The following is a 13,857-nucleotide window of genomic DNA, read 5'->3' on the forward strand; positions in this document are numbered from 1 at the left end:
TCCCCTTATTTTACAAATAGCATTTATTCACTATAGAACATACAGACACAAAAAGGAAAACATAAGTAATCCAACCATCCAGAGATAATCACTGTTAGCAATTTGTTATTCCTTTAGTCTTTTTTATATACAGTGCTTATATGTATATGGTTACATATACAATGTGAGCTTCTGTGAGTAGATTCTTATTTATTATGTCTCTCCTTGGGGTAAAGAAGGTAAAAGTGTCTTAACTACTGTAAGTTTGTTTTTTGTGATCTACATCTGGACAAACAACTTGAGATGGAGACAATCTGATATTCTCTGATATTCAGGGTCAGTTTCCTTTAATGTCCTCATCTAAAAATAGTTCCCCTCTTATTAAAAGCTAGACAGCCAGTTGTAACAAAGAGGGCAGACAGTTGCTAACAGGCACATGCTTTAAAAGTGCTGCCCAGACTTCAGCAGCTCAGAACAGCAAACACACATTGTCTCCCAGTTTCTCTGGCTCAGGATCTGAGTGGCTTAGTGGGGGGGTGTCTGACTCAGGGCCTCTCACGGGCTACAGTCAGGATGTCAGCCTGGGCTGCGGTCATCTCAAGGCTTGGCTAGGGGAGGATCTGCCAGGTGACATGCCAGTTGGAAGATCTGGATGGTCCAGTGCTAAACTCACTCATGTGGCCATTAGCACGCTTCAGATCCTGACTGGCTTTTGGCCAAAGACATCAGGTCCTTACCACGTGAACCTCTTCACATGGGCTACTCACAGCAGGGCCACTTGCTTCCCTTGAGCAAGGGCTCTGAAAGAGAAGAAGCGAGACCAAAGTCACAGTCTTTTGGGAACCCAATCATAGCAGTGGTACCACTTACTTTTATCATGGTCTGTCTATAAGAAGTAAGTCACTTGGTCCAGTCCACAATCAAGAGAAAGGATTACACAAAGATGAGTATCAGGGGGCTTCCCAGGTGGCTCAGTGGTGAAGAGTCCATCTCCCAACGCAGGAGATGCAGGTTTGACCCCTGGATTGGGAAGATCCTCTGGAGGAGGAAATGGCAACCCACTCCAGTATTCTTGCCTGAGACATCCCGTGCACAGGGGAGCCTGGTGGGCTACAGTCCATGGGGTCACAAGAGTCAGACATGCTTTGGTGACTAAGCAGCAGCATGAGTGTTAGGAGGCATGGATCACTGGAGGCCACCTGAAAGACTGCTTACTGCAGTATGCCTTAAATCTTATTTCTTCACAGAGTTACCATATCTGTTATGAACTATAAGTCATACTCACTCTTAGTAAGATCAGTTTATGAATTTTAAACAAAACCATGCTTTACATGACAAAGACATGCAAAGGATAACTGTTCTCTTTAAATAACAGTGTTTGATGATATGATAAAATAACATGACTTTCTAGAATGACTGCTTTGAAATATTTCTTTACTTTTTTTTCCATTTATTTTTATTAGTTGGAGGCTAATTACTTTACAATATTGTAGTGGTTTTTGCCATACATTGACATGAATCAGCCATGGATTTACATGTGTTCCCCATCCCGATCCCCCCTCCCACCTCCCTCTCTACCCGATCCCTCTGGGTCGTCCCAGTGCACCAGCCCTGAGCACTTGTCTCATGCATCCAACCTGGGCTGGCGATCTGTTTCACACTTGATAATATACATGTTTCAATGCTGTTCTCTCAGATCATCCCACCCTCACCTTCTCCCACAGAGTCCAAAAGTCTGTCTGTACATCTGTGTCTCTTTTTCTGTCTTGCATATATTTCTCACCCCCTTTTTGAAATATGACTAAATATATTGGAAGTCAGTTTTTGATTATTAGATGCAGATTTCTTTTTTACTTGGTAAGTCACAAACATTAATAGGCTGATTTCTCCTTACAACTCAGTGTGCTTCTAGGCTGCTACCCTTTACCATTTAGTATTAATAGTTTATGTGATGCACATTTTATTTTTAATGATAGTCTTCTGAAAACATAATGGCACATAAGCCACTGGAAAACACAAGCAATTAATTTTTACCCAGAAATCAAAAGTTGGATATCTGAAGCCTCTTGAAAACAGAACAAACAAAATTAGAACACTTTTTTTTTTTTTGCTTTTAAATAACCTAGAGACTTGTTCATTATTCATTTACTTGGCAGTAGAGTGAGGATGATTTTATCAATCCTAAGTAAAAACAGATCCATTGATCATATCATTTTCCCCAGGAGTTTAGAGATGAGTTTAATTTGACTCAAGGGTAAATTAGTACACATAATACTTAGTTTGACAGCTAACCATTTTAGTGTGTAAAAAAATATATGCATCTCCCAGCAGAAAATAATACTGATTTTAGGATTATCCTTGCCTCGATTTGCTGTTAACTTTGCTGCAGGGTAATAATAACAATGATACATTTCCAGTGGCTTGAACTTGGATTATATTTGCAGTACATCAATCATCTCTGATGACCCAGTTGAAGGTGAACAAAAGAAAGAATCTCCAGTTGGAGCAGTTACTTCGGATACTCATCAAGATGGTGAAATGAGCTCAAAGGAACAAAATGTAGAAGACAGCATGCGAGATGACACAAAATCCAAACTGAAAAAAAAGAAAAAGAAGGCTAAAACAGGTTTGTGATCCAAGTTAAATGAAAAATGCAAATACATTTTGCCTTGGTAGAAATAACTTGATTCAGGGACTTTTAGTCCTTAAAACTAAAGAAAATCTAGTCCCAAATGGTTAATTGAAAACATAATCTGATACAGAATATTTGATACTTATGCTTAGATTTGTCTAGATTATAGCATTCATTTATTTGTAACTGTGGATCTCTGTGTGACTTAGTCTTACTTGAGTCATCGTTAGTAATGTTGTAGTTGCTATTGTGACACAGATTTCTTCTGTATATTATTGCCCCTAAATAATTAAGACAGCATTGAAAACTGTAAATGGTCAACAGCCAATAAACATTTCAGATTAAGTCTGTCAAACATGCTGTCTTCACAGTTTCTCGTAATTCAGCTTCTTCCTTCCCGCTTTTTGTTTCACCTCTTGCTTTCTACATTCCTTTCTGCTCATTTCTTTTATCTTATTTTTCATTACTTATTCTTGACTTTTTTCTGCTTCTTACATTTTCGCTTTTTTTTTCTTTTCAATTTCCATTTAATTGGCCAAAAATTGAGATTAAAAAATGGCCAATTTTAGAATTTATGGTGCTTATTCATGCAGTTTATGGTGTTTTGTGGTTCCAGTAATTAATTTTTTAAAAATAAAAGTGTTTGTATTGTATGTATGGTACTTAGTTCATTTTCACAAACTGGACATGTCTATAAAGTCATCATCCAAATCAAGAACCAGATCGTTAGCACTCAGAAGCCCTCCACAAATTCCCTTCTAGTTCATTGTCCTACAGGAGTAAATACTATTTTGACATCTAACGCAAAGTTAATTTTCCCTGATTTTCTATTTTAAGATAAATATTTAGAATTATAAATACTATGCTCTTTGTGTGTGGCTTTTTTTGCTCCAGATTATCTTGTGTGAGCTTTATACTGTTGTTGCATGCACTTGAGCTTATGCATCATCAGTCCTCTTTTTGTACTATGTAGATATCCATTGTGTGAATATATCACAATTAATTATCTGTTCTATTGAACATTTGAGGTATTGCTAGTATTAAGCGAGTATAAGTAAAGCTATAATGAACATTCTGGTCACATTTTTTAATGAGCATGTGTATACATTTTTTGTTTTTGTTGGACGTATTCTTAGAGTAGAGTTGCTATGCCATAGAGTATATATATTTTTCACTTTAACAGATACTTCTTATTTTCCACACTTGGGTTATCAGTATTTGAGTTTCCATTGCTCTACATCTTCACTAACATTTATATTGTCAGTATTGTAAAATTTTAGTCATTCTTATAAGTGTTTAGTGATTATTCCATTTTGACTTTGGTTTGATTTCCATGGTAACTAGTGCAGTTGAGCATCTTATTCATGTTTATTGACTACTTGGATTCCTTCATGGTAAATTTGTTCAAGTCTTTTGTATAATTTTTTAAGAAATGGAATTGTCTGCCTTTTTCTAATTAAATTGTGAGAATGTTTAATATGATTAGATAACAGTTTTCTCATATATATATATAAGAACATATTTGCCATATATATGTATATCACAAATATCTTCTCTCTCTGGATTTTATTTTTTTTCTCCTACTGGTATTGATATCTTTTGTAAAACAAAATTTAAAGATTTTATATAGCCCAATGTATTCCATGTTTTTCCCTTTGATTTTAAGTGCTTTCTGTGATATAAGAAATCTTTCCCAAGTCCTGAAGGTGTTTATATATTATTTTCTAAAAGATTTTTGTTTCAGTTTTCACTTTTAGATTTGCAGTTTACCTGGAATTGATTTTTATGTATGGGGATAGGTAGTGGTCCAGACCCATTATTTTCTCGTATATGAATGTGTACTTGACCTAATACCATTTACTGAAGTGAGCATCTTTGCCCCTGCATTTCAGTGTCACTTTTATCATGAATAACGTGACTGTATAAGTTGGTCAGTTTCACTAATCTCCGTTCTTAAATGGTTTACACTAACATCACTACCATGTCTTAGATACAATAGCTTTATAATAGACATTGCTGTTAATAATGATAGTTTTATTGCTTCTTTTTTTATTCTTATGTCTTATTCCTTATTTTTACCTTGATACACTGCCTAGAATTTTGATTATAGTGTTAAATAGAAGTGGTAATAACAAATACTCTTCTCTAGCTGCCAGCCTTAGGGGAGAGCATCCATTATTTTACCATTGAGTGTGACTTTGCTATAGACTTTTTTGTAAATACCCATATTGGATTATTCCTAATTGGCTAATAGTTTTTTTTTTCTTTTAACCATTCATAGACACTGAATTTTATCAAATGCTTTTTCTGTATCTATTAATATAATCATATTAATTTTTACCCTTTTTTCTATTAGTGTGATTGTTATTTGATTATTAAGCTATCTTTGTGTTCCTGGCAGAGGTGGGGGAGGCACCTACTTTGTTGTGATGTATTAGCTTTTTTTTTTTCTAATGTATTACTGGATTTGATTTGCTGATACTTTGTTAAGAATTTTTGTACCTGTGTTCATGAGAGAGATTTATTTGTACTTCTCTTTTGTTGAAATACCCAGAATTAGCATCAAAGTTTTGGTGGTCTTAAAAAGAATTGGGAAATATTTCCTTTTTCAGTTCTCTGTATTTGTATAAACTGGTGATATTTCTTCCTTAAATGTTTGGAAGAATTTGCTAATAAATGTTCTTAGGCCAAGATTTTCTTTGTGGGAATAATTTTAAATCAGATTTAGTTTCTTTAATAAATATCAGATTCTTCATATTTTCTGTTTCTTCTGTCAGCTTTGATAGACTGTATTTTTTGAGGAATTTGTCCATTTAATATGGATTTTCAAATTTTGTATGTCTATGGAATCTGAAAGGGTACGCCTTGATACTGGTAATTGGATTTCCTTCGATTTCTTTATCAGTCTCAGGATTTTCAATTTATAAATATTTTTAAAGGACCAACCTTTAGCTTTTATTCTTATTCTATCATAGATTTGTATATAATTTTAGTGATTTCTTCTGTCTATATTATTTCCTTTTATAACTTTCTTTGGGTTTGATTTGCTGTTGATTTCTAACTTTATAAGGAGGATTTTATAAGATTTAAGTCATCCTTTGCTTCTAATACATTAAATGACCATCTAAGCACTATTTTATCTGCATCCCACAAATTTTTGATATGTTCTATATTCTTATCATTCCATAAAAGTATTTCCTAATTTCCATTTAAATTTCTCCCTTGATCACTCATTATTTAGGAGTGTTTTGTTTAGTTTCAGGCAGCAGGTGATTTTCTAGTTATCTTTTTGTTTTGTGTTTTATCTTCCATTGTTTTCAGAGAACATATTGTGAATTATTTCAGTCTCTTGGATTTATTGAGGCTTTCTTTATGACCACCTTACGATGAGTTTGGTAAATAGGCCACATGCACTTGAATGTGAGTTCTGATGGGTGTGGTGGTGTCTTATGTACGTCAGATCAAGTTTATTGATTCTCATCTTACTGATTTTTTTTTTTTTGGTCCGCTTATTCTATCAGCTATTGAGATGAGTGTTAAAGTTTCTAGTATTCTTCTTCATTTCTGTTTTTGTTTGTGTCATTTTTCTCTTTGCATATTTTGGAACTTTGTTACTGAATGTATATACATGCTTAGGATTGTTTTATCTTCCTATCCAATCGACACTTTTGTCATTGTCATGGTCCATTCAAGCTGCTATAACAAAATACCATGACTGGATGCCTTAAATTGTAAACATTTATAACTCATGGTTCTGGAGGCCGGGAAGTCCAAGATCAGGGTCCTTGCAAATTCAATGTGGAAGGGGCAGGAGGGCTCTCTGGGTTCTGTTTTATAAGGGTACTGGTCCCATTCATGAAGGCTCTACCCTCATGATCTAATCATCTTCCGAAGGCCCAACCTCTTATTACTATCACATGGAAGGTTAGGATTTCAGCATGTGAATTTTGGGGAGACATAAGCATTCAGCCTATAGTAATCAATATACAGTGTCCTTTTAATGATTCACTCTCCATTGTGGTCTGAGTTTGCATGGAGCACTTTTTCCTTTCCTCATTTCTCCGTCGTCTTCCACAGTGTGCCCCGAGTGGTGCCAGCCTGGTTGAGGAGGGCAGCCTTTAGGCCTGTGCTTGGTCCGTGGGCTCCAGGTCCAGGTGGCCCCGCAGCACTCCTTTCTTCTGCCCCCGCACCCCCGAGGCTCCCTGCCGGTGCCGCTTTGCACAGCCTTTCTTTGAGCCACTTTGTGTCCATATGCCTTTCTTTTTTGCCGTCACTGGTTTTCTTCCCCTACTCCGACACAAGTGGGATCTCAGCCCTCAGGCAGTGAGCTCCTTGGGGACAGGTCCCCAGTAAATGTGAAGTGTTCTTGTGCCCCACTCCTGGCTATCTTCTTGTTTATGATCTTTCTGTGCCCTTATGTTTATCATCTCACTGTGAGTTTTTCTATACCATCTAAGTGTTTTATGTTCCTTATTCTCCTTGGCTTCTTTTGAGTTGTTGAGGTTACTTTTAAAGATTTGCTCCATTAACTTATTAATTTTACATTCTTCTACTTTTTCTTTCTTTCTTTTTTTTTTTTTTTTTTTGCTGATGCTCTGAGAGCGTTAAGTTTATTCTTGACTTATGGTCTAATACAAACTAACTCTCTAACAGAATATACTTCTCCAACACTGCTAAAACAGAAGAATAGTTTGACTCCTTTTGAATTTTGTCAGGTAGGTTCTCTGCATCTATCTCTCTCCTGCCTTCTAGTTTCTCACCATGTATCTTAGACCTGCGTGTATTTTAAACTTCACAGATTTTACAGTTACCATTTTGTACAGTTGATGTTAATTTATATTCATCCCCAAATTTACTTTTTCCTTTTTTTTTTCCATTTTTTATCTGCACTAAGAATTCAGTTTATTCTTTCTTTAAGTGCAGGCCAGTTAATTCACTCAGATTTTGTTGCGTTAAAATGCCTTTACCTTCATTTTTGAAGCTTGTTTGCTAATATATAATTTTAGGTTGCAGGAAGTCGTATTAATACAGTTGTCTTCTGGGTTCCATCATTTTTTAATCCCAACTGTAATCTTATTTCTGTGCCTTTGAAGGGTCTATTGTCTTTTTTTGCCCCTTTGCCTGCTCTTTAGATTTTCCGTTTATCTTTGGTTCAGTATTTTATCATGCTGTGCCTAAATATAGCTTTGTTGGAAGTCACCCTGCTTAGAGTTTATTGATATCATTTATCATTTGTGGAAAATTCTTACTCATTATTGCTTTGAATATGGCTTCTTCATCATCCTCTCCTGTCTTTCTAGATATTTATAATTTCACAAACTCTTTTGAGTTTGTCCACATGTTTCTTATGATTTTTCTCTGATGTTCTTTTTTTTTTTATTATGCTTTGGTTTGGATATTTATAATGATTTTTCTTCTGGTTCACTAATCATGCCTTCCTTTCCATCCAATATGCTTTTTTAGATATATGCATTGAATTCCTAATTTCAGGTGATATATTTTTCAGTTCCATAATGCCTGTTTTTTTTTTTTTATCAATTTCAATTCTCTATAGAAAGTCTCCATTTTTAAAAATTATTTTGTCCTTCTTTCCCTTTATTTCTTGAGCATATTAATCATAGTTGTTTAGAGTCCTTGTGTGCTAACTCCAGTACACATCATCTGTGGGTCTTCTGTGTTTTCTATTGGATATTGGTCATATAGTCTTGTCTCTTTTATGTCTAGTAACTTTTTGTTATATGTGGGATATTGTATGTAGAATTCCAGAGTTGCTGAATGATTTTATCTTCCACTAGAGAGGGTTTTCTCTTTCTACTCTTAGATAGACAGCATGGACAACTATTTTCAACTAATCTAAGCTAGGTCAGATCTGTGTTGTAGTCTTGGTAAGACCCTATCTCATATTTGCCCAGTTCCTAGGCTGTGGCCTTCCAGGTGTTTCAAATTGAGAGTCTGGCAGATATTTGCCTTGTTAGTCCTTGAGAACTTGGGGAGAGTCAGTTTTGCCTTTCAGAGATTTTCAGCTTAGTCCTTTAGCCTTCTGCCCCATGCAACTTCAAATTTTGGCAAATGTCTTGAGGGAGAGACTGGCCATGTGGTTGAGGCCTCTCAAGTCTCCTCGTTTTGTCACTCCAGCTCCATGTGAACACCAGAATCTCTGCTGCTTCTCTGTCTCCCAGTAGGGATCTGCTGTCAGGGGCCATGCCTGGATTCTCAACCTCTAAATATGCCCAAAATGGTAAGTGACCCCAGGTGAAAAGTGGCTGTAGGTATAAAATCACCATGCCCTTCAGGGCTTCCTCCTTGCCTGCTTTGTTTCAGGCCCTTGCCTCTGGTGAGTCCTTGTTTGCTAAAACAAGACTGGGAGGTTTCGCTCCTCTTTAGCCTGTCCCACTGGCCATGTGTTTGAGGCCAATTTTATCACTTAACCCCCAACAGTTCAGTTCAGTTCAGTTCAGTCGCTCAGTCGTGTCCGACTCTTTGCAGCTCCATGAATTGCAGCACACCAGGCCTCCCTGTCCATCACCAGCTCCCGGAGTTTACTCAAACTCATGCCCATCGAGTTGGTGATGCCATCTCATCCTGTGTCATCCCCTTCTCCTCCTGCCCCCAATCCCTCCCAGCATCAGGGTCTTTTCCAATGAGTCAACTCTTCACATGAGGTGGCTAAGTATTGGAGTTTCAGCTTCAGCATCAGTCCTTCCAATGAACACTCAGGACTGATCTTCTTTAGGATGGACTGGTTGGATCTCCTTGTAGTCCAAGGGACTCTCAAGAGTCTTCTCCAACACCACAGTTCAAAAGCATCAATTCTTCGGTGCTCAGCTTTCTTCACAGTCCAACTCTCACATCCATGCCTGACCACTGGAAAAACCATAGCCTTAACCAGACGGACCTTTGTTGGCAAAGTAATGTCTCTGCTTTTTAATATGCTATCTAGGTTGGTCATAACTTTCCTTCCAAGGAGTAAGTGTCTTTTAATTTCATGGCTGCAGTCACCATCTGCAGTGATTTTGGAGCCCAAAAAATAAAATCTGACACTGTTTCCACTGTCTCCCCATCTATTTCCCATGAGGTGATGGGACCAGATGCCATAATCTTAGTTTTCTGAATGTTGAGCTTTAAGCCAACTTTTTCACTCTCCTCTTTGACTTTAATCAAGAGGCTTTTCAGTTCCTCTTCACTTTCTGCCATAAGAGTGGTGTCATCTGCATATCTGAGGTTATTGATACTTCTCCCGGCAATCTTGATTCCAGCGTGTGCTTCTTCCAGCCCAGCGTTTCTCATGATGTACTCTGCATATAAGTTAAATAACCCCCAACAACCACTGAATTTTTCTGGTTACTCTTTCTCCCAGTGATGAACTTCTGCCTTTGTCCTCTCCTCGTGTCCTGATCAGAAAATGTCCCAGACACTGAAACAGCCGCCAGTCTATCAGCTTACCCCTGGTTGATTCTCCCTCTCTGGACTTTTAGCCCATTTAGTTCATTGTTTCTCTACTTTTCTGATGCCTTTAAAAATAAGGTTTTTTGCAATTTATTTGGCTTTTTCAAGTTGTTTTTTACCAGAAACGTTGACCTGCAACATTCCTGCTGCATTCTGTTCAGAAACAGAAATTGTAGTTATAAACGATTTGAGTGATACATGTTCCACTTAGAAAATAGCTAGATAAAATTACTTTTTTGTCTTTGGCTCTCATTTTTTTTCTTTCTGTGTTGTTGGTCCTTGTTAGGGAAAACAAAGAAAGATACCTCACACCTATTTTAATGCATTAGTCATGCATGAAGCATTAACTCTTAGAGCATAGTCTGCTATTGTTTGACTTTTTCTTTGTTTTTCCTTGAAGTATCTTTGTGAACAGAGATAAATAAGCATGGATCATAAGCATTAGATTATCTGTAAATCCAATGTTTATTGTTGAGTATATTGTTACGGGAACAATTAATTATCACATTGATAACATTGATTTTCTTCCACGCATGTGGTTTCAGGTGATAATGAAGACACTGATGGTGATGGTGTTCATGAAATAACAAGCCGTGATAGTCCAGTTTATCCCAAATGTTTGCTTGATGATGACCTTGTCCTGGGAGTTTACATTCACCGAACTGATCGACTTAAGTCAGATTTTATGATTTCTCACCCAATGGTAAAAATTCATGTGGTTGATGAGAATACTGGTCAATATGTCAAGAAAGATGATAGGTAATTTTTTAAATTGTACAGCCAATCCTTGAAATTGAAACTGTCTACAGTAGAAGTCCTTTTTCTGCCACTAACAGTCATTCCCTGATAGCTCAGTTGGTAAGGAATCCGCCTACAGTGCAGGAGACCCAGGTTCAATTCCTGGGTCAGGAAGATCCACTGGAGAAGGGAAAGACTATCAACACCAGTATTCTCGGGCTTCCCTCGTGACTGAGATGGTAAAGAATCTGCTCACAATGCGGGAGACCTGGGTTCAGTCCCTGGGTTGGGAAGATTCCCCTGGAAAAGGGAAAGACTATCCACTCTGGTATTCTGACCTGGAGAATTCCATGGATTGGATAGTCCATGGGGTTGCAAAGAGTCAGACACGACTGACTGAGTGACTCTCACTTTCAATTTTCATACTAATTGTAGGTGTTCTTCAACTACTGATATTGATCAATATGTTTTATAGAAGAAATGAAGTGACTGTGCTAATTGAGTAATTAATTTTAAGTGGAGGGGAGCTGAGAGAGTTTCTCCAAAGCTTAATGACTAATTTATGATATTTAGGTTGCATTGTAAGTCGTGTCATGTTACACTGTAAATCCTTTAGTTGTCTAACCTCATATTTTCATATATATTTTCTTTTGATTATAATGTATTGTCTGTCCCTCAGGTGAGGCAGATGTCTTGAATTTAATTTTTCCTAGTATTTATTTTGTAGCTAATACATGCTTAAAGCCCAAATACAAAGTGTAATAAATGACTGTACTAGAATTCAAAAATATTATTTGCCTGGAAAAATGGCAGAAATGGGAAACAAGAAAATTATCAAAAAGGTTATTCACTTATTCATTTGTCTTGGAGCCTAGAAAGAAAATATAACAAACCTTGAAGTACATACAATCCTGTTGTGCTCACATTTTGTTATTTAAATCTAATATACTAACTTAACACAAACTCATTTAGTATTCTGAAGGTGTTACTTTATTCTAGCTTTAATGTGGAAGGATAAATCATACCTCTCATGTTATATTTAAATAATGAAATAATTCTTTGAAACTGAGAGTATGTAAATGCAAAATGAACTAAGATACTACTACTTTTCAGCCTCATAAAATTTGTAGCTTTCTAGATACATAAAATATTTTTTCCTTATGTATCATGGCTATTTATTGTTTCTGATCATCTCACCTTGAACACTCTAGTTTTATTTTTTCCTTTCCTTCTCAAAATTACAAAGAACTGTGTTAATGGCAGTATCTTTTCTGAACAGTGAACGGCCTGTTTCATCTTACTATGAAAAAGAGAATGTGGATTATATTCTTCCTATTATGACCCAGCCGTATGATTTTAAACAGTTAAAATCAAGGCTTCCAGAGTGGGAAGAACAAATTATATTTAATGAAAACTTTCCCTATTTGCTTCGAGATTTTGATGAGAGCCCTAAAGTCATCCTGTTCTTTGAGGTATGAATTGAATAGAGTGTAAGTTTTAATTAATATTTTAATAGCACAAATAATTAAGTTTATTTTGGGGCTTCCCAGGCACTAGTGGTAAAGAACCTGCCTGCTAGCGCAGGAGACTTAAGAGATTAGAGTTCGATCCCTGGGTCAGGAAGATCCCCTGAAGCAGGCCATGGCAACCCACTTCAGTATTCTTGCCGAGAGAATCCCATGGACAGAGGAGCCTGGCAGGCTACAGTCCATAGGGTCACAAAGAGTCAGACACAGGTGAAGAAACTTAACACACAAGTTATTATTTTAGTAGATTGGTAATACAAAAAAGTGGTGTGAGAATTTGAGGACGACTTGATAATATCCATCAGAAGTCCTTAAAGCTATTATTCCAACTTTTGGTATTTCTTCTAAAGGATAAATGGCAAGTACTCGAAAATGTGTGTAAGGATATTTATTTAAGCACTGTTTGTAATAGCAGAAATTTTCAGGAATTCAGTTCATTTCAGTCGCTCAGTCGTGTCCGACTCTGCAACCCCATGAATCGCAGCATGCCAGGGAATAGGTCTCTTCAGTTAACAAGAGGTTTGGTTAAATAAATTATGATTTTTATTAACTTTATGATATTTACATGATATACATATGTATATATTGACTTGAGCTAGCCACTACATATTATATGAAAATAGTTTGCAAAATAGTGTTGGAATACATAGAACAAGATTTAAATACCTGTAAACTTGATGTTAATGTTTGTCAGCTATGAGTCTAGGTTACAAGTTGTTTTTACTTTGTCATATGTTTTTCTTATACTGTCAGTGTTTTTTTCACTGGGAATGTATTACATTGAAGACAAGTTTAAGCATATAAGAAATAGGAATAAATTGGAGTGTGTAGTATTTTTTAAGCAGTCTCCTATAGATTTGTTACCTCAGCTGACCTTTTGATAAGCACCAGTAGGTTCAAAGTGGCAGTCTCTGACAAGTATCTAGAACACATGTTGTCTCTGTGGCTGGTTGGTTGGAAATCCATGAAGCTTAATACTCAGACAAGATGGAGATATGGAAGAAAATCTTTTGAGAAGCCTAATAAAAACATATCTAAAGAGAAAATACACAACTTAGGAAGTTGATCCAAGGAAGAATCTGCAGATAAGGCCATGAGTTTATTAAACAAACAAGAATTGAAGTCTGTGCTCATACATTCAAAAATGAGCAAAGCCTAAGAATTCTATGCCTGGTATATTTTTGCCAGGACCATGTTTGAGATAATACTTTGTCTTGAGTTTTAAATAAATCTTAAAAGATTTATTGGTAAAAGGTAAAGTGATCAGAAACAGACCTTACTAACTGGATGAGTTAAAAGTGAGCGAGATGAGATAAAAATATTTTTCTTCTAAGTGAGGGTTTTTAAAATTTTAGTAATATTAGAAAATATTAAATTTTAGATAACCTAGTATACTGTGAAATAATTTTTTATGCTTACTTACAGATTCTTGATTTCTTAAGCATGGAAGAAATTAAGAGTAACTCTGAAATTCGAAACCAAGAATGTGGCTTCCGGAAAATCGCCTGGGCATTTCTCAAGGTATCTTTTTCAAAT

The 13,857-nt window shown here is 36.2% G+C and overlaps 1 protein-coding gene across 1 annotated transcript in view; it reads left to right on the forward strand.

Moving 5' to 3' along the window:
• AHI1 (Abelson helper integration site 1) overlaps window positions 1–13,857 on the forward strand; it is a 212,338-nt gene that overhangs the window by 24,783 nt on the left and 173,698 nt on the right. The window contains exons 6-9 of the mRNA XM_065931304.1: window positions 2,424–2,605; window positions 10,603–10,816; window positions 12,075–12,267; window positions 13,747–13,842. Of these exons, the coding sequence (XP_065787376.1) occupies window positions 2,424–2,605; window positions 10,603–10,816; window positions 12,075–12,267; window positions 13,747–13,842 (685 nt within the window). The remainder of the gene's footprint in view (window positions 1–2,423; window positions 2,606–10,602; window positions 10,817–12,074; window positions 12,268–13,746; window positions 13,843–13,857) is intronic.

The sequence above is a fragment of the Muntiacus reevesi genome, chromosome 3 (genome assembly GCF_963930625.1).
Source record: "Muntiacus reevesi chromosome 3, mMunRee1.1, whole genome shotgun sequence".
NCBI lineage: Eukaryota > Metazoa > Chordata > Mammalia > Artiodactyla > Cervidae > Muntiacus > Muntiacus reevesi.